Source organism: Mauremys mutica, chromosome 23 (genome assembly GCF_020497125.1).
Source record: "Mauremys mutica isolate MM-2020 ecotype Southern chromosome 23, ASM2049712v1, whole genome shotgun sequence".
Classification (NCBI taxonomy): Eukaryota; Metazoa; Chordata; order Testudines; family Geoemydidae; genus Mauremys; species Mauremys mutica.
In genome coordinates this window covers 17,503,279-17,521,484 of record NC_059094.1, presented here as the reverse complement: position 1 = coordinate 17,521,484, position 18,206 = coordinate 17,503,279, and the positions used below count along the sequence as shown (strand labels likewise).

At 49.3% G+C, this 18,206-nt stretch overlaps 1 protein-coding gene across 2 annotated transcripts; it reads right to left on the bottom strand.

Moving 5' to 3' along the window:
- Window positions 1-267: 267 nt before the first annotated feature.
- On the bottom strand, window positions 268-17,873 carry GJB3 (gap junction protein beta 3). 2 transcript variants are annotated; one of them, XM_044997891.1, is made up of 3 exons: window positions 17,800-17,873; window positions 12,383-12,485; window positions 268-2,848 (listed from the first exon to the last, which is right to left on the bottom strand). In XM_044997891.1, the coding sequence occupies exon 3, from the start codon at window positions 2,815-2,817 to the stop codon at window positions 2,008-2,010; it is 810 nt and encodes a 269-aa protein (XP_044853826.1). In that variant the 5' UTR covers window positions 2,818-2,848; window positions 12,383-12,485; window positions 17,800-17,873; the 3' UTR covers window positions 268-2,007. The 2 variants fall into 2 exon arrangements, with proteins under 2 accessions (XP_044853826.1, XP_044853825.1); XM_044997890.1 differs by lacking the exon at window positions 17,800-17,873 and having other exon boundaries at window positions 12,383-12,546.
- Window positions 17,874-18,206: the final 333 nt, after the last annotated feature.

The window sequence follows — 18,206 nt, the reverse complement described above, 5'->3', positions numbered from 1 at the left end:
AATGACTTTTTGTTTCAAAATTTAAGTTAAATTATGTAAAAATAATTTAAGTAAAAAAAAGTATAAAAAAGGTCAACATCAAAACAAAAAGTTTGGAAATTATCAAAAGGAAATCTCTCATTTGACCAGATCGGAAATTCTTTTTGGATTCTCAGTTCATGAACATTTTCATAATTTTGACTTTTTGTCCTGATTCAGGATGGGAATTTTTTTTTAATCTATAAAATTCTTGTGGGATGGGAGAACGTTTCCCACCCAACACTGCTGCTTGTTAACATACACAAACATGTGCATCATTCATAGAGTTTGCTTTGTGAGGGTCTGGACATCTCCCTGGAGGTGCAGCTGCTCAGGACTCTATTTTAGTCAGAAACATCTTGACAAAGTATTTTAAAAAATCCAAAGAATAAGAACTTCCTGCAAATATCTACACACTCAGATTCCTCATATCTTATGGGCTTATGTCCTGTCCTAGTCAATTATGCAACATCAGTTACCTGGGAACATGGGTATGGATTTCCAACCAGGGTTAACAATAAACTCACTGGGACAGAGTCATCTTTGGTGTATTTTGATTGACACCTCAATTGGATTGGACTGGAGTTACCTCAGAGATGAATTTGACACGTTTAATTTGAATTTTACATCCCAATCCCGTTTTCAACCAGGAATGGGAGAACTCATTTGGTTTCAGCCAGAAGCTACTCGTTAACGGGGGTTTATAGAATTTGGACAAAGCTTGAACATTAGAACAGAAAATAACTTAAATGAAAAATTGTGAGGCCAGAGTCTCAGCTGGTGGAAATCGGCCTAGCTCCATTTACATCATCTGAGGATCTGGCCCAGAACAGGTCACAAACCCTGAAACTCCACTGGGCTGTTCCACTGCTTCTTGAAAATATACAAAACTCTTTCCCCTGCAGAGTCACTGTTACTCCTGCCATTCAGTTCAGAACGGGGAAGCTGGGTCATGGAACCACCGTCCTAGCTACTGCATCTGCTGCTTTCTCGAGCACAGGCCAGTGCATTAACTCAAGGTTTTGATCTAGGATGTTTTACCGACTAAACTCCCAGGCAAAGTTTAATGCCCTCCCTAAGCACCCGAAGGCACAACCAGGGGGCTTCTTTGCTCTCTGATCTGAGTGCTTTTGGAGACAGGTTGAAGCTTCTGAGATAGATGCAAACTACAGAGACTCTCCCAAGAGACACACCCACAATCCCACTCTGTGCCCATGACTTTATTCCCACACAATTGCTAGACCCCATGGACTTGGTTCTTTGGCAAGGTCACGGTTCACGGGAAAGGCAATGATTTGCTCACTGCTTCAGTATCAGAATAAAGCCCTTTCCATCAATGTCCTGGTTAATGAACCATCCACTAAGGTACTGAGTCCAAGCGCCTCTCTATGCAATGTGATGGAGTCTGCGAAGGGAGCTGGTGTTTTGGGCGTGGCAGCTGCGAGTCTAGCAGAGGGGGGAGAGAATAGGAGACAAATATTGTCCTTGGCAACTTTACATTAGCCATTTCTCCTAAGACTTAAAAGCCAGCCATCTCCTCCCTTCCCCTGTGGCCTGTCTGAGCACGTAGGAGGGAAGCTCCAACCTGCAGGATTGCACCGACTGGCTTGATAGCATGTAAATAATGAAAAACATAGACTTTCGGATTCACACATCCTCCTTGGCTAGGCAAACCACCCACCTGTGCCCTGCATGTTAAGAGCAGCTGCAGCAACTTACTGCCAATGTCTTGTCCTTTCTGCCCGGCCCCAACAAAATGGTGGCAGCAGCCCACAGTCTGATGAACATCCCCGCATGCAAAACTCAGTCAGCCACGCAGAACAGGGAGAGCTCCTGCCTTGGCGATGCGCCTCCTCTCCCGCGCTTTGTCATAGCCATCGAGGTCCCACTGAAATACTCCAGTAAAATTTGTGGCATGGCAGACGGCCATCTTGGAAGTCAGTTGTCTCTGGCCAACATGAGGGCTTTTCCCTCCCCCAACACGCCCTGTCAGATCAGAGTCAAGTTGGGAGCGGAGGCCCGGAGGGCATCCAAAGGCTTGTTCTTGGCCTTGCCATCCTGCTGCTCCAGCTTGAGGTGGCACTGGCAGGTGGAAGCCTTGTTGTAGCTGATCAAGTGCTTGGTGGAGTTGTTCTTCCATTTGTGCAGGCTCCGGACGGCCCGCTTGAAGATGAGGTAGAAGATCTCGCAGACGGTGAGGACAATGCAGATGGCGGAGGCCCCCACCATGAAGTAGGTGAAGACCTTTTTTTCGGTGGGCCGGGCAATGTAGCAGTCCACGATGTTGGGGCAGGGGTCCAGGTTGGCACACTTGACCAAGCGCGGCAGGTCAAAGCTATCCCACATCTTGTGGAGGATGTAGAGGAAGCTGATTTCGATGGCCAGCTTGAAGAAGAGGGTCAGCAGGTACGTCCACCATAGCCCGCCGTGTTTCTTGCCCGTGTTGCGATAGAGCTTGGGGCAGTCCTCACCGTTCTTCTCCCGGTTCTTCCTCTCCCGGTCTTCCCGGTAGGCCACGTGCATGATCACCAGCAGGGAAGGGCAGGTGACGAAGATGAGCTGCAGGGCCCAGAGGCGGATGTGGGAGATGGGGAAGAAGTGGTCGTAGCAGACGTTGGCGCAGCCGGGCTGCTTGGTGTTGCAGTCAAAGTCCTTCTGCTCGTCCCCCCACACGCGCTCCGCCGCCACCACGTAGACCAGCACCCGGAAGACGAAGACCACGGAGAGCCAGATGCGCCCGAAGGCCGTGGAGTATTTGTTTACCCCGCTCAGCAGGCCCTGCAGCGTCTTCCAGTCCATGGTGATGGGCGCCGGGGGAAGCCAGACTCACCTAAGTCAGAGAAAAGCAAGAGAAATAGCAGGTGAAGGGAACGCAATGGGGAATATCAGATGGCCAGATCCCCAGCTGGTATAAATCAATGCAGCTCAGCTGAAATAAGCAGAGCTTCACTGATGTACCCCAGCTGGGAGCTGGCCCAAGCAGTTTTGCTCAGACACTCTCTGGTTTTGAAAGAACTCAAATTTCAATACCTTGATCCTCACACCAGGCTGCCCCGTCCTTGGAGCAAACATACCAGGGAGCATCCCTTTAAGAAAGGATCTGTAACTTCAACCCCTTCAAGCAGAAAAGTGCCCAGCAGGAGGCAAAGACTATGGGGAGCAGAGCTCTGGCTGGGGAAATTCATCCATCTGCAGAAGGCCCCTCCCCTGGGTTTCAGAGCCCAGGCTTCTGCCTGAGCGGGAACGTCTGCACTGCTATTTTTAGCCCCATGGCCCGAGCCCCCCCGACCATTGCCCCAGGCTCTGAGACTCGCTGTCACGGGTTTGGTTTTTCTGCAGTGTGTAGACGTACCCCGAAGCCCTCGGGGCAGAACACTGGCTGGGGGTGGGATTTAGCCGGCAGAGTCGTTGTGATAGCCTGCTGCACGGGGTGAATTGCAGCCACTGGGAGTGTAGTTTCTCCCCCTTGACCGATGTGGCTGCAGGGGCTCTGGTGACAGGAGAACCAGTGGCTCAGAGTCCAGGAGCTCCAGAATGGGCCCGTGTGGCTGCCCTGCTCCAGAACTGCTTCCAGGGACTGTCTCTTTGTGGAATCTGGAAACCAGTCAACATGCTCCACCCCGCAGCTGGGAGCAGGAATGAGGCTGAGGCTTTGCTGAGTGCCATTAGCTCAAACACAGTAAGGGCCTTGCACCCGGGAGAGGAGAGAGCGGCTCCTATTGGCTCACGGGTTTTACGAGGCCAGAGGTGAAGTAGATCATAGATCTGGCACCCAATACAGTCTTCCTCCCTCCCGGTACAGACAGATCATCAGTCCAATCCAGACCCAGTTCCCTAGTGACCAAGGCTGGGATTTCCAATGGGATTTAGGCCTCCAACTCTCCTTGCAATTCAATAGGATTTGGGTGTCTAATTCCTTAAGCCACTTTGCAAATCTCAGCCACCAAAGTCAGCCTGGGGCTGGGGATAACACAAGCCAGGTCAGAGCAAAGGGGAGCCGTCCCACCTGAACCCAGGCTACCTCTAGGTCAGCTGGCGGCATTAACCCATGCAGTGCTGAACATTTTTATTTAACCTACTGAGTCAGCTCATTTGGGGAGTGACTCATCTGTATTGCTCATGGCCTCGACAAAGGCTTATTAGTAAGAGATGACGAATTGGGCAAGGTACCTACCTGCAAAGCAAAGCACTGGACAATGAGCTACCTGATTTTTGCGCTCATTTACGCTGATGTAAATCAGGGATGACTTTACTGAAGTCAGCAGGTAAAAGTGAGTGGAGGATCAGGCCCTGAGATTCAGACCGAGGGCAGGACTCCTGTGTTTCAATGCACGGAACACCGTGGAGGTAGATTTCAGTAAAAGAAATGCAAAACCCCAAAGGCAAGCTTTTAGGGGAGTTTGGGGCATATTCCCCAATATACAAGCTATGCAGGGTCAGCCTTCGCCTTACCCCAGTAAGGGAACAAAGCAGGAGCCACATGAAACTGATTGCCAGAAACAAAAACTTGGTGAAATATTTTGCAGGTTGGGTATGAAACAACTAATTTATATAATAGGCTTTTACTCCTCTCAGTTAACACCTGGAAACACAAGGAGAGGATAATAGTCTAGAGGGGTCAGAAACGTATTAACCCTTTGCTGATATTGGGGTGTGGATCTTGCAGCATGTACTAATGTGTGACCATTCTTCCCAGAAGAGCCAGATCCAAGGTCTTTTGGTTCTGTTTGTACAGCCTCCAGCACAATGAAGTCCTGGTCCTTGACTAGGTACTATGGTAACACACATAAATAGTAACAATGTTAATAAAGGTGACTGATCACTACAGAGCAGGTGTGAGAATCAAAATACCCCCCAGCGTGGAAGCAGAGTTGGTCGAAAAATGTCCACTGATTTTTTTAAAACAAAAAATTGGCTTTTCTGGGGAAATTAATACTTGTGTGACAAATGTCCCTTTCCTTCAAGTTTTTGACAAAATGAATAGAAAATTTCCATTTAAAATCTAAAGCAAATGAAAAATTTTGATCTGAAATGGAGCGGTACATTTTTGTTTCAATTCATTTAATCACAAAGCTCCTGGGAAATATTGAATTAAATGAAAGATTTTCATTTTCTTGGAATTTTTTTTGATGGAAAATCCCATTTTTGATCGTCCCTATAGGGACACAGACCCACGTGGCCAGTGAGAAGTCCTATCTCCTTGCAGCTATTCCCATGAGATCATTAACAGATCAGAGCTTGGTTTTGGGTCCCTTCGGAAAGCTGGCAAAACACCCCAGTGACTCATGGCAAAATTACCATTTGCTCAATGGCACTTCCTGTGTATTACCGTCTTGAGCACTGACCCATCCCATTCCTGCTTCGCCCCCACAAAAGCTACCCCAGGTGGCACTGGCTGAGGTCTATAATGCTTAACCCTGCAGAAATATGTTCTTAATGATCCAATTGGCTTTGGTTGGAGAAAACAAGATAGTTATTACATCAAAGTGCCTGTGTGACTAGGTGTTTATTTAGGGCACTTCCTTTAGGACTAGTAAAAAACATTTCTCCCGTGGTGTTAATCTAGGCTGGGAGACCAAACAAATTATTAGCCAAGTAACATTTGCAGATGAATCACGGCTTGGGGTGCTGCCTGGCGGAACACTAATGCAATTGGCTAGTAAGGAACTCTCTTAGGGGAACGGAGACAAGGCACAGGGTGTTGGCTCCTTCCCCCAGTAGCTGCCCTGTGGCTAATCGGGGTGGCTCATGCTCTGCAGTGCAATCACGCCAAACACCGTCACCTCTCCACTGAATGGCCCAGGGCCCAATCCAGGCCTAAATCAGTGCCTTGCCCAGTGCCTAAATGGCCACTGAATAGGAATTGCAGCAGCTCCATAGTACTAGCCATCAGTGTCCTGGCCTTTTCCTTCTGCACCAGATCCCGCTCCCTAGTCTCACCTAGGAAGCCCTGGTGCACTTCATTGCAATCTACAACCCTTCCCTTACAGATCCTGCTCCTTGTCTTGCTCCGTATACCCCTCTGCTCCCTCTGTCTCCTCACACTCTTGGCCTGCTCTCATGCTGCCCCTTGTGCAAGGAACAGGCTCCTGTGCTCCACGTGCCAGGCACCAGCACTCCCCTTTTAACGCACGTCCATTTCAAAGCCTTCCTTTGCTGAATTCTTTGGCACTGATGTCTCTGCGCTGTCCTATTCCTAAATGATTGCCTCATATCTCCTAATGGCCTGGGTTAGCCCCTCTGCACAGGGACGTAGTGTGCAAAGCACCCCTAGATAAATAATAATCATCCCTAATTGTATCTGCTGCAGCCCACACTTTTTAGGATGATGCATAAAGCACAGCAACGTGCTGGCTCCTGGCCCAAGCAAAGAGGCTGAGTAATGGTGCTAGGTCGAACCCTATTACTGCTCTGGTTGGGGTGGGAGTAGGGTGACCAGACAGCAAATGTGAAAAATCAGGACAGGGGTGGGGGGTAATAGGAGCCTATATAAGAAAAAGACCCAAAAATCGGGACTGTCCCTATAAAATCGGGACATCTGGTCACCCTAGGTGGGAGGCCCATGGACAATGCTAAGGAGAAGGTCTCTGAAACATCTTGTGGAAAAAGTTCGTAGGTCCAAATCCTAATCCAATGTGATTGTCTTAATCTAATAACTAGAACTTGTTCAGCATATGGACCCCCCCCACCCCGGTGTCGTTTTCAGCAAAAAAAATTAAAAGCCAAAATATATTGGCCAAATCCTGAGATATCTCAATTCTGGAATGCTGCTGTGGTGCCTCATGGGAATTGTAGTTTAGCTGCCTCGTGTCCCTGTTCACCTCTACAGACCAGGCTCCCTGGCTGGACTACACCTGCCATAATACCTCTTGGTAGGGGGCAGTTGATTGGCTGCAGTGCACTATGGGAGATAAAGTTCAGCTGGGGAGCCCAGCCTGTAGAGGAGAATGGGAGCAGGAGGCAGTGGAACTATAGCTCCCAAGAGGCACTGCAGCAGCCTTCAAAATTGAAATAGTGTCATTTTCTGGCCATTCAATGTTTTGACTAAAAAGAAGTCTCCAGAGAGCAGACATTTTTCATGAAAAACTGCTTTAATCGGAACCCCAATTTTCCATCAAAAAATAATTTAGATGGAAAATGTATGACCAGCCTTACGAACTCTTTGGCTGCTCCTCCTGGGATTCCCTGCCACAATCGGTCTGCAAATCTCTGACTCAGAAAGCACCACACTAACTCCATCTCCCCCTTTACAGTCAGCTCCTGCCCATATCCCACCGCCTTGCCTTTAAAGCCCCCCCAAATCTCCAAAGCCAAGGCCCTGACTGCTCTGCCTGGCCATAAAAGACCTCATGGCACCGTCCTTACCAGCAGGGCTGCGGAGGGGCTTTGCCCCAGGATTATTTGCTGCAGCAGCTCCTTCTCCCAGTGTGGGGTGCTTTGTCTGCTGCCCTCTACCCCAGAGGCAGCTGCCTGGATGCAGTTTGTGATTCTGTGGGACGAAGGAGGCTAAGACCATCCTTCCTTTTGGGATACTCTTCCCAGCAGACGATACACTGCCCAGGCAGGGAGTGAGCGGAGACCCCCAGGAGACAGCACCGGTGGAGCCGTCAGTGGATTCATTCACAGTTCTGCCGGGGCTCGCTCCTGGGACTTTAGGGATATGCCTCCCACCAACTTTGGAACCACCTGCCCCCTTACAATCCATCTCGGGTTTTACCTACACGCCGGCTGAGGATGCTTTATTAACCAGTCTAGTTAGTTTCAGATGGCTAAATGCCTTCCAAACTACAACAATAAATCTTCCTGTCATCTGGGCCACACAAAACAGATAGAGTGGGTTCCCTTGCAGCCTTAACCCTGCACGCCCTGCAGTTGGAGGTATAGGAAAGATCATTTTGTGGGTGGTTTAATTCCCGTCAAGTTTTTAGTATTGTTCTCTCTTTATAAGGTCAGAGAAAAGACACACTTGGTCTAGGTGGCTGTAGAGCAGTTTTTAGGTCTAAGGGCCAGGCTAGGGCACTGGACTGGAACTCAGGAGAGCTGGGTTCAATTCCTGGCTCTGCCTTTGGCCCGCTGGGTGAGTTTGGGCAAGTCACTTCCCCTCTCTGTGCCTCAGTTTCCCCATCTGTAAAATGGGGATAATGACGCTGACCTCCTTTGTGAAGTGCTTTGAGATCCGCTGATGAAATTGCAATACCAGAGCTAGGTGGTGTTATATTCTCAGCTACACCAGCTGGATATGTATACAGCTCAGCCGATTTCAGAAGCACCCTAACTTACACTAGTATAAATGAGAGCAGAATTTGATCCTACAGAGTGTCCCTTTCTTAGTGCCCAATAGCTGTTCCCTACATTTTCACAATGGACTAGTAATTTGGGGTGCCCCACTGATTGGGTGCTCAACACAAGACACACTAAAGGGGCTGATTGTCAAGCAGTGCGTGCGCAGTACAGCTGGTTAGGAAACAGTGAAGGAACCATTTCTGTCCTGGAAAATGCTGAGTCAGCAAACCCCACACTTTCTACGGGCAAGGGTCAGTTCTGACAAATTTTCTTTACTTGAAAGATTTTTGGGGGGAGAAAAAACAGCTTTGAAATTGTCAAAACACTTCATTTCCCTGTCTTCAAAATGAAAAAATCTGGTTTAGTTCAAAGCAACTTTTCATTTCAAAATGTAAGCTAATTATAATAAAGAAATTAGCTAAAAACAGGTCAAAATCTAAATGAAGAAATTCTCCAAATGAAATGTTTCCGTTGACCTGATCCGAGATTTTTTTCCTCCCTGTTTGTGATCATTTTTGCAATTTTGACTTTGCATCCCAATTTGCGACAGGAACATGTTTCAGTGTTGTGAAAATGTTCATCAGACACGAAAACCCTTCCAGTGGTGTGCTCAGCGCTTTCTGAATATCACAACCCTTTACGCCTCTCAAGCTGGGCACGCAAAAGCAGTACCCACTTTTGAGCACGCAGGCCCATGTCACTGAATCAGTGCTGTTCACTGCAATGACAAAAGGCAAGTGGTTTTCTGCTGTGATTATAGCTGAGGTGGGGGGAAGAAATGCATTTATAGGCGAGTCAGCTGGATTCTATTGTGCTTCTTATTTCATCAAGACAATTGTCAGCTAGATTTTGATTGCAGAGCCTTTTTCTGGTGGTGGCGGTGTTAGAGGTAGAAAGGATACAGCTGCATTTTCAAAACCCTTCCTTGACTTTACGGAATGGAAAGTTAGCAAAATGACCTTTACAGGTGTAAAGATGTCTCCTTGGAGATGGGATTCTTTGCGAAAGCATCAAGAGGGTAGCCCCATGTTAATTTTTATGCAATCACTGTGCAGTTGGGTCAGCAAAAAGCCCATGCATCACTGAAGCAGGCTAGTGAGGGACTTACGTGGCACAGAGACCTTTTATTGGCCCTCTGGATTGGGGTGAATTTCACCCTTTGAAAATAGCAGCGGGCAAATAATCACAGAGAGGGCCTGGAAACCCTCAGCAGAGATCTTCTGCATTTCATTTTGAATTTCCAAGGAGGGTTTTATGATGTTTGCCTTTCTTTGTTCAAATTACAGGACCATTTTTGAGTCAACATGCTTCCAGTTGTCCTGAAAAATTGTACAGTTTTTGAGCATACACCTCTGTATTTTCCAAATTTCCATTTGGATAATTTTTTTTTTTAATACTGAAACCTGCAAAAGGGCAAATGCTCAAAATCTTTCCCTGCAAAATTGGCCTTTTTACAAAAATGACAATGTTGCCCAGTTGTGGAATGTGCTGGAATAAAACTGCAAAGCCACAGTTGCCCCAAATTCATGGGCAAATGTGCCATAACCAGAACAGAGACAACCAATGGCTTCTGCGCTTCAATCCCTATCCTGAGGTAGCAGCAAGTTCTGTAACCAAAAGCCCTGATTGCTCTTTAGATGTCTGATCACTGGGTGTTTGCACTATTCATGCAGAAAGAATGTGCCCATGGTGATGAAATGCATGGTGGGAAGGAATAAAGGTTCCCTGGACTGGACAAGCCAGTTCTGGGCGATATCAGGCGTATTTTATAGACGACACAAAGGCCTTGGTTGAAAGCCCATTGGAACGACTCCCATTGACTTCAATGGGCTTTGGCTCAGAGCCAAAAAAGAACATTCAGTTTAAGCCATTGTAAAGGAAGTTAGTCAGCTGGCTGAATGGTAGAAGGAGTGAGTCACAAATATTTGTGAATCCAAGTTTGGTTCAGTTTGGTTCTTGGGGTCAAATTATTCGGTATCTGCAAGACTCCATTTATTTGTGAAATTGTCCACACAAAAAATCCCAAGTTTTCATGAGTTCTAGCAGGAATGTTTATTTGTCTGGGAATTTGAACTGGAAATTCACTAGGTTGTTTAATTATACTGGGAAGCACCAAGAGGATCATGGCCCGTTAGTGCTGGACACAGAACGATTCTTGTCCTCAAAAGGTCTTGGTTCTCCAGAGCTGGATTCAGCCAGTGCTAAATCCCATTCTTAACTTCAAGCACCATGCGAGCAGGCCCATTGAAATCAATGGGACTACGGATCTGATTAAACTGGGCCCGCAATGGGAATGGCATCATGTGACTTAGGAGACCAAACACACCACACATAACGAAGAGGGAAGAGTCAAAGAGAACAATTTGCTAATGGCCCGTGGGCTGTAAACAGTTCATCAAGGCTCACCCTTTCCTAGGAAGCAGGGGGTCCTAACCAAGGTCCTGACCTTGCAATGGGACCTAGGGACACGCCGGCATGGAGATTGGCCCCAAAATGTGTAACTAATATTAGTAGTTGCCTAGGTAACAACTCATCTGTGCTCCCAGCATGGCTAAAGCCTGGTTTCGCTGCAAAGCAGTGTTGTATCTTTGTGCTTTACACAACATTACAAACATAAGAAAACCACATGGGTACAGCTGGCCTCCAAAGAACCCTCTTGACGCTACAGACAAACCTACAAGGCTAAATATAGACACTGCTACTCTGTTACGTTCTGGTGGCTTCTGCAACAGAAGAGAGAAAGGCCTGCTAGAAGGCCCACAAACTATTCAGTGGGACACTGCTTGTGGGCATGGGACCTTATCCACGTCCTCCAGGATTTAGAACATTTCAGGGACATGACTGAAGCCCCATTGCCATGGCACAATGGGGTCTTGCTGTAAGCATGTTGGGGGACAAGAGTGCTGTGCCTGGATCCCCTGACTCACATCACTGCAATGCACGTATGGACAGAGTCTCCCTCAATGGATTGATACCATGAGGCTGAAGGCTCTTTCTACTGATAGCAAGGAGACCCACCCATCCCTCCGGTACAGAAATGGCCCATGCAAACGGAGGCCTGAGGGTTGTTTGCTTCTGTGCAGTGTCCAGATGACGGTTACAGGTAGAGTGAGAGGTGAGGACCAGCCCATATGCAAAGAGAGATGGGGCTGGGTGGGGAACACTGCCCAGTGGGGGGATGCTGGGGCATTATAGGGAATTAGAGGCAGTTCAGAGCAAGTTGGTGCCCTCCAGTGGCAAAGACATTTTGGTTTCCAGGAGAATCTTTATGAGCCCGGGATAGGAACCATCAGTTCCTGGGCTTGGATAATTTAGCAGCATCCAAAGAGGGGCATAAACCCCACCAGATAGAGGACAATGCCCCCCACACCTTCCAGCATTGAGACACAGAGGCTTTCCGAAAATAACAGCCTGATTGGAAGCCAACTGACTTTGGATTGGGCCCTAACTCTATATCCTAGCAACATTTCTGAGAGACTCTCTCACGCACCCTTCTTTCCTCTGATTGTTGGACAGTTCACCACGTCACTCTGGAGATAGGAGCCTTTCAGACACATTATGTTGCACCTTCTAGAGATCCGGGATGGGTTATTTATTTTTTATAGCTCACACAATATATATCTTGCATGAAGCAATCAGCAATGTGAAAAAACCCAGTCTCGTTTCCCCTTCCACTTCCCCCAGACTCTTGCATTCGCTTCTGTTCTCCTGATCTAAAACTCAGCAGCCTGACTGATTAAAATGACTTAAAGGAAAATGTGAAATAAATACAGAGATCCTTCACAGCTGTGTATAACTCTACTTCGAAAGGGAGGGGGAAATTGTCTACTTTGTCTTTAACAGTTGGACATTGTTTGCAAAATATGACAAATAGTTGAAAACGGGAATAGCTTTACTCAGAATGTGCTCATCTGCCTAGTGAAAATACTCCACCAAGGGGTATATTTCCTTCCAGACAGAGCTGAGAGTATCATTTACTGATCTACTCAGGTCAGCACCATTTCCTAGTGCTATTCTTTGGCACCCAGCTTAGAGTCCCATATTCAATACTCCAGTGAAACTGAAGGTAAATTGCACTCACCTGCACAGCTCTCTGTCTGTCCCGACACTTCCTGCTTAACGAAAAAGCCGTCAGATCCCCCAGAGCAGCCCTGTTTAAGGTCTATGCCATTGAAAGGCCTCCCCTGCAGAAGGGAGACAGGGAGAGAACGGCAGCATGAGGTCTCCAGCTCATCTCCATGCAACAACCTCTCTTGTTTTCTGCCCAGCACGGAAGGTGTGGCCCTGCAGGAAGTGTGCAAAGGGAAGAGAATTCGTCTCAGGCTGGTGAACCAGCATAAGAAGCCAGGGGGAGCAAGGGTAAGGCCCAACTTCCCCAGCCGGAGCTTCACCTGGAGCCGGGACGGCTGAGCAGCTGGGGAGCAGGGAGCGAGCTTACATCAAGCAAAAGGCCGTAACACCCCTAGGCCAGGGACAGCACCATCACTGACGCCGACATGTGCCAAATCGGCAGAGTGTTCTCGGCCCCATGGCCCGGATTCTGCCCCGTGCAGCCCGGCTCGCTGGGCCTAGCCACACACCCAGCGAGACAAGTAGGATGGAGGGCTTGATCTGGCACTGAGGCAGCCAGGTTGCTCCGGCTCCAGAGCAGGGGGGTCCTAGGAAGGGAGCCCAGAGCTCAGCTCCCTCAACTGCCAGATGAAGATTGGCCTTCAACCTACGTCTCCTTGGACCCACCCCTCTGCCCACACTGCGCTGGAGTAGGGGGGAGCAGGGGATGGGCCAAGAAGCTGGGGACTTACCACTGCTCCGCGCGGCGGGGGGCTGTGCCCAGCAATTCACTTCAGTTGCACTAGTGCACAACTGTTCTATGCGCTGTGCTGCATGTGGACAAAGCCTGCCTGGAGGATAACGTAACTCGCTGCCTTAGGTCAGATCTCCCCTTAGCGTCAGGCTCCGGCAGCTCTAGAGCCTGCCTCTCACCGACAGCCACAGGAGTTCCGCTGCGGGCAATGGGCAGGCTTCCTGCTTTCCACACAGGAGCTTTGATCCCCACTGACGCCTGCGGCTGTGTCTACACTGCGAGCTAGGGCTGTAATTGCCCTGCTCGTGTGCCCAGATATGAGCCAGCCCGAGTATGAATAGCTGTGGCCGCGGCAAGAGAGGCACGACTGGGCCATGCTGAGTACAAACCCATGGGTGTGTACTCGGCCCAGCTCGGACGTATCCCTACTGGGGCTGCCCTGCTATTTACACCGGCACTAGCGTGCTGAGAGCGAGCATACGCACGCGTGTGTGAGCAGGGGACTCACGCCCCGAGCTTGTAGCACGGATGTAGCCTGTGTGCAGCTACAGTTCATCGCAAATCCAGCGGAGGCCTCAGCTGGGAGGGAAGCTGCTGTTCCTGGTAGAGTTATCGCACATGGCTTGTCCAGGCCCCGGAGCGCTCCGGCCCAAAGCAACCAGCCACGTGTCTGCCACTCGGCACGAACCTGCGGAGCACCTGAAAGCAGCTGCTGCGCAAGGAGGCAGCTTGACTGCACAGTGGGCTTGGCCACGCTAGGGTGACCAGATGTCCCGATTTTATAGGGACAGTCCCGATATTTGGGGCTTTGTCTTATATAAGGTCCTATTACCCCTTACCCCCCGTCCCGATTTTTCGCACTTGCTGTCTGGTCATCCTAGGCCATGCCCACCACTATTAAATCTCTACAGCCCAATATGGTTCCAACTCGTGCTACCAGAGCTACACCTCTTCCCCTTAGCCGATGCCCCACAGCTAACTGCCCCTAGCGTCCAGCATCAGGAGGCCTTTTCGGTGGGGAGCCCTTGGCTCTGGAAATCTCTTCTTCCTTGGGCCCGGGTGCGTTGCCCCGTGGGCATCATGGCGTCTCTGTGAGCAGGCTTCTGCGATAGGCGTGGGGCGGTGGTTTGCTTTGGGTGGGTCTAGTTTTCATTATGGGCTGTGTCTTGTTTTACGCCCGTGTCCCAGATCTTGTTGTAGGTGCTTTTTAAATGCTGAAGAATAAAGGCGGGAAGAACTCTTGTCGCTCGATTGGCTGGGGCAGATTTTGATCCCAGGGTGCCCAGGTATCCCTCTTCGGGAGGCTGGATTTCGGAGGATACTCAGCCCCAGGAGTAAGAGTCTTTCTGTGAACCACCTCAGCTTGGGAGCCACAAATTCCATGCATTAATATCTTACACACAGCGATGGGCTAGAACCAACACATCTCCACATTGGCTCCTGACCCAGGTTCAAATAAGCCTGTTCGTTGGGGAGGTTTAAAGCTGGATTCAGATCCCACCTCTAGCGATAACTAGTGATTCTGGCAGTGGAACTAATTTTATAAGGCCTCTTTTACTTAACAAGAGCCAGTGAGAACCCTGGAAGGGAATGGAATGGCCCATTTTAGTGGACAGCTGTAGCCCATCAGCATCTCTCTCAACATCCACGAGCTTCTAAACGCATCCTGGCAGAAGGGTCTTGAGGAAACAAAAGTAACAGCTCAAGGAAGATGTTGGTACCATTAGTTTCAACAGGAGCCGATGCTACTCAGTACTATGCAGGGTTGTTGATGATTCTTTAGCTACGGAGATCTGAGATCTTAACCACAACAACGCATGGGATTCCCTGTTTTTGTTTTTGCACACCCCATCCAGCACTAAGCAATTATTGTCGGTAGCGTGACTGCTGTTTAGGAAACCCTAACACTGAAACATTGTCAACTAGGAAACCCTCCAAGTCCCTCAGGCAACCCATGTGTCTCTGCAGCCATATCTCCAGGTGCGGTGATCCTATCAGCTCTGACACGGTAGGCTGGGATGGTGAACGCAGGTGCTCTAGAAAACGATGGTGGTGACTCACTACTGACTGGTTTAATCATTCACCTTGGACTTGCGGTGTTCAGAATGCCCCGGGGTGCAAAGCAGTGACGAACCCTTTGCCACTGGCCACCCCAGCCTGATTTAAAGAGAGATCTTTCATGTAGGGAATCTGATGCCTTTACTGGTCTCCTCACTAGAGCTGGGCGCAGAGCTGATTTTTCGGTTCAGTGGCTGTTTCGAAAAAAATTGAAACAAAAATTCCATGAGGATCGAAACTAATCTGAAGTTTTCCAGAATTTTCAGTGAATCAAAAGAGTCCGGTTTGGGTCTGCTCTAGAGCAGGAATTCGAACGTCCCTGATAAATGCACCAATGCCTGGGCTAAAGGGGAGCGGCTGCAGTACCACCAGCACCAAATACATTCAGCCCGCTCTAGTCATCACTGGTCATTTCCTTCTTAAATGACGTTCCCATCTCCAGTCACAATGCAATGTCTCCTTTTCCTTAAATTAAACAAAGCAACTCCCTCCCCCAAACCCACAACATGCTGAGTAAATGTACGTGAGATGGGGGGACATTGTTCCCTCCACCAAATCTTTGCCATTTCATTTCAGGCACCTTTCCATGAGTGCTGGAAAATGGCCACTTTAGGTGTGGGGGCTAAAAATGGCTCTATCATTTAAACAGGGGCCATTTCTGAGCAGAACCAATTCCTCCCCTCCACCTCCTTGGAGACGATATAATCAGCCTGGGATCATGCACACCCAATGCCAGTGCTCAACGGTGCTGGGGGAAGCAAATGACACACACACATTTTAGAAATCTGGATTCAGCAGAGACAATGGAAGAGGCTCGTCTCTGGAACTGCAGGACTTCCAATAGCACCGTGCGTCCTTGCAGTTTGCAGCTAGATGAGCAGAGATCCTGTCCAGTTTCCTTTGTTTCAACAGGAGTTGGACCTGATCCCAGATAAGCCTTAAGAAAGTGACCAAGTTCTAATGAGCATCTGTTATGCCAGGGCCTAGATACCCTCCATCACATTATGACACTGCATCTGAGGGCATGTTTCTCAGCCGCTCGCTTTGTGTGTGTGGATGACATGGCTTTGCGTGCGCATTGGATGGTTGTGAGGCAGGTGTGTGTGGTGGCGAGGGTGTGCATGGTGCAGTTGTGTGCGTATGGTAGTGGCAGTGTGTGTGGCATGGATGTGTGTATTAGTGTGTGCCGGGCTGTTGTCCAATACCCCACCCGTCATTTCTTTGCAGGAAGAATTTTTATTCACAGACAGACGATGTCTCCATCCTGCCACCCCTTTAAAAAAAAATCAGATCTCATGAAGCATCTTGAGCTCCTCTCCAGGAAGAAACAACTTCCTTCTGCACAGGGCTGATTCATTTCTGAGTGGGGCAGCTCTCAGCTCGGAGCTTCTCAAGTGTGCGATACCGGCTCCTCCCTTCGCACTGGATCAGCGAGTGGCATGCATGTCGGAACAGACACAGGTGGGGGTGGAGATCCCTCGCCGTTTACCTGTGTGTTTACCTTGACACTCAGAAATACCCGTCAAAGAAGCAGGAGAGGGGCCTCCCACACGCACGCAGGATTCCTTGTTCTAACATGCAGTGGGGGCAAGCCTCTCGGTAGACACAGGGTGTTTTCACTGGTTTTCCCTCACCTCAGGCCACCTCTTGCTGCAGTTCGATGGCGACTCTTCTCACTTCAGCTCGGCTTTTTTTTTTGGTCCATGCTGCAGACATGGACCAAACGGGATATTTTGAGTGTGCACGCCGCGGGTGTAGTTGCGGAGGGGGCTGCAGGAGGGGCATTGCCCCCCCAAACTGCAAGCCTGGGGCAGGCACAGAATTTGCCCCCTCCTACAGGTGCGTGCCAGGTTCTTCAGAGCATTTTTGTGGCAGGGCTGGCAGGAATGTGCTGTGGGGGAATGGAGCTACCTGAATGGGTGCCAAGTGTTATCAGGGTTCTGCTGGGACTCGCGCTTAAGGGTTAGGAAAAGGGGAACATGCAGACAAGAGAGAAGAAGGGAGACACAATGGCAGATTTCTGAGAGCCGGGTAGGAGAATCATTGAGTAGAGACGGGCAAAGGGACCCAACCCTGCACTTAGCACCTGGCCATGCTCAGGCACAAACACAACACCCAGGTCTCATCCAATGCCCCCAAATTGCAAGAAAACATACGGGGCCCTATCCTCCAGACAGAAACACCTGGCCCTATGATAACGTCTCTGGTACCTTTCATGCAGGGCCCCAAAGCACTTTGCAAGTGGAGTACATAGAGGGATCGTTCCTTTGCCACCTCTAAAATGCATCCAGCACAGGGGTGGGGCACCGCCGTCATTCTGAACCATCAGCTCTACACTAGGAAAGAAAGTGACGAAGAAAACGGTGTCCACTTGAAAACGCATGGGGAAATAGGTCGGGCAAACATGCCTGCCCAGATTAGAATTGGGCCAGGACCTGGCATGTCCACCCCTGGTCTTAACAAAACCAGCATGGGATCTTTGACGTCACAACTGGTCAGGGGCTAGATTTTATCCCTGCTCTAAACCCCGCAGTGTCCCTACCCGCTCAGAAGGAAGAATTTGGCTTTATGATCTACCCAATGTGGGCTCAATGCTTTTAGTCTCCCAGTGGTGTGGAAACCAAGATCTCACAGACCTGAAATGCCTCTGAAGACGTGAGTGATGCCAGCTCCCCAGGGAATCTCACTGACCATCTTTTCTGAATCTCCTTCCTTTCCTTGGTGGAACAAGGGCTTCTCCTCCCTTTAGTTTATATGCTTGGATCTCGCCCTTGCTTTGCAGCTCACAAAAATATTTGGAGCCGTGGAAGAAAAGCTCTTGGAGCCAATCAGCATGTGAAGGGGGAACATCCGCCTCAGTGCTGGTGTGTCTGGGGAGGAGAAGGTCACTGGTGCAGGCACACGGCAGGGGCATGCACAGCAGAACCTGCTCTCCTAACCAGCTTAGCCCCAGCTCTCTTGGCTTTGGAGTGGGGCTAGCCAGTGGGGGAGATTCATTTCCCGTGCAGAGCAGGAGAAGTGGTTTTGAGGTCTAAGGGGCTGA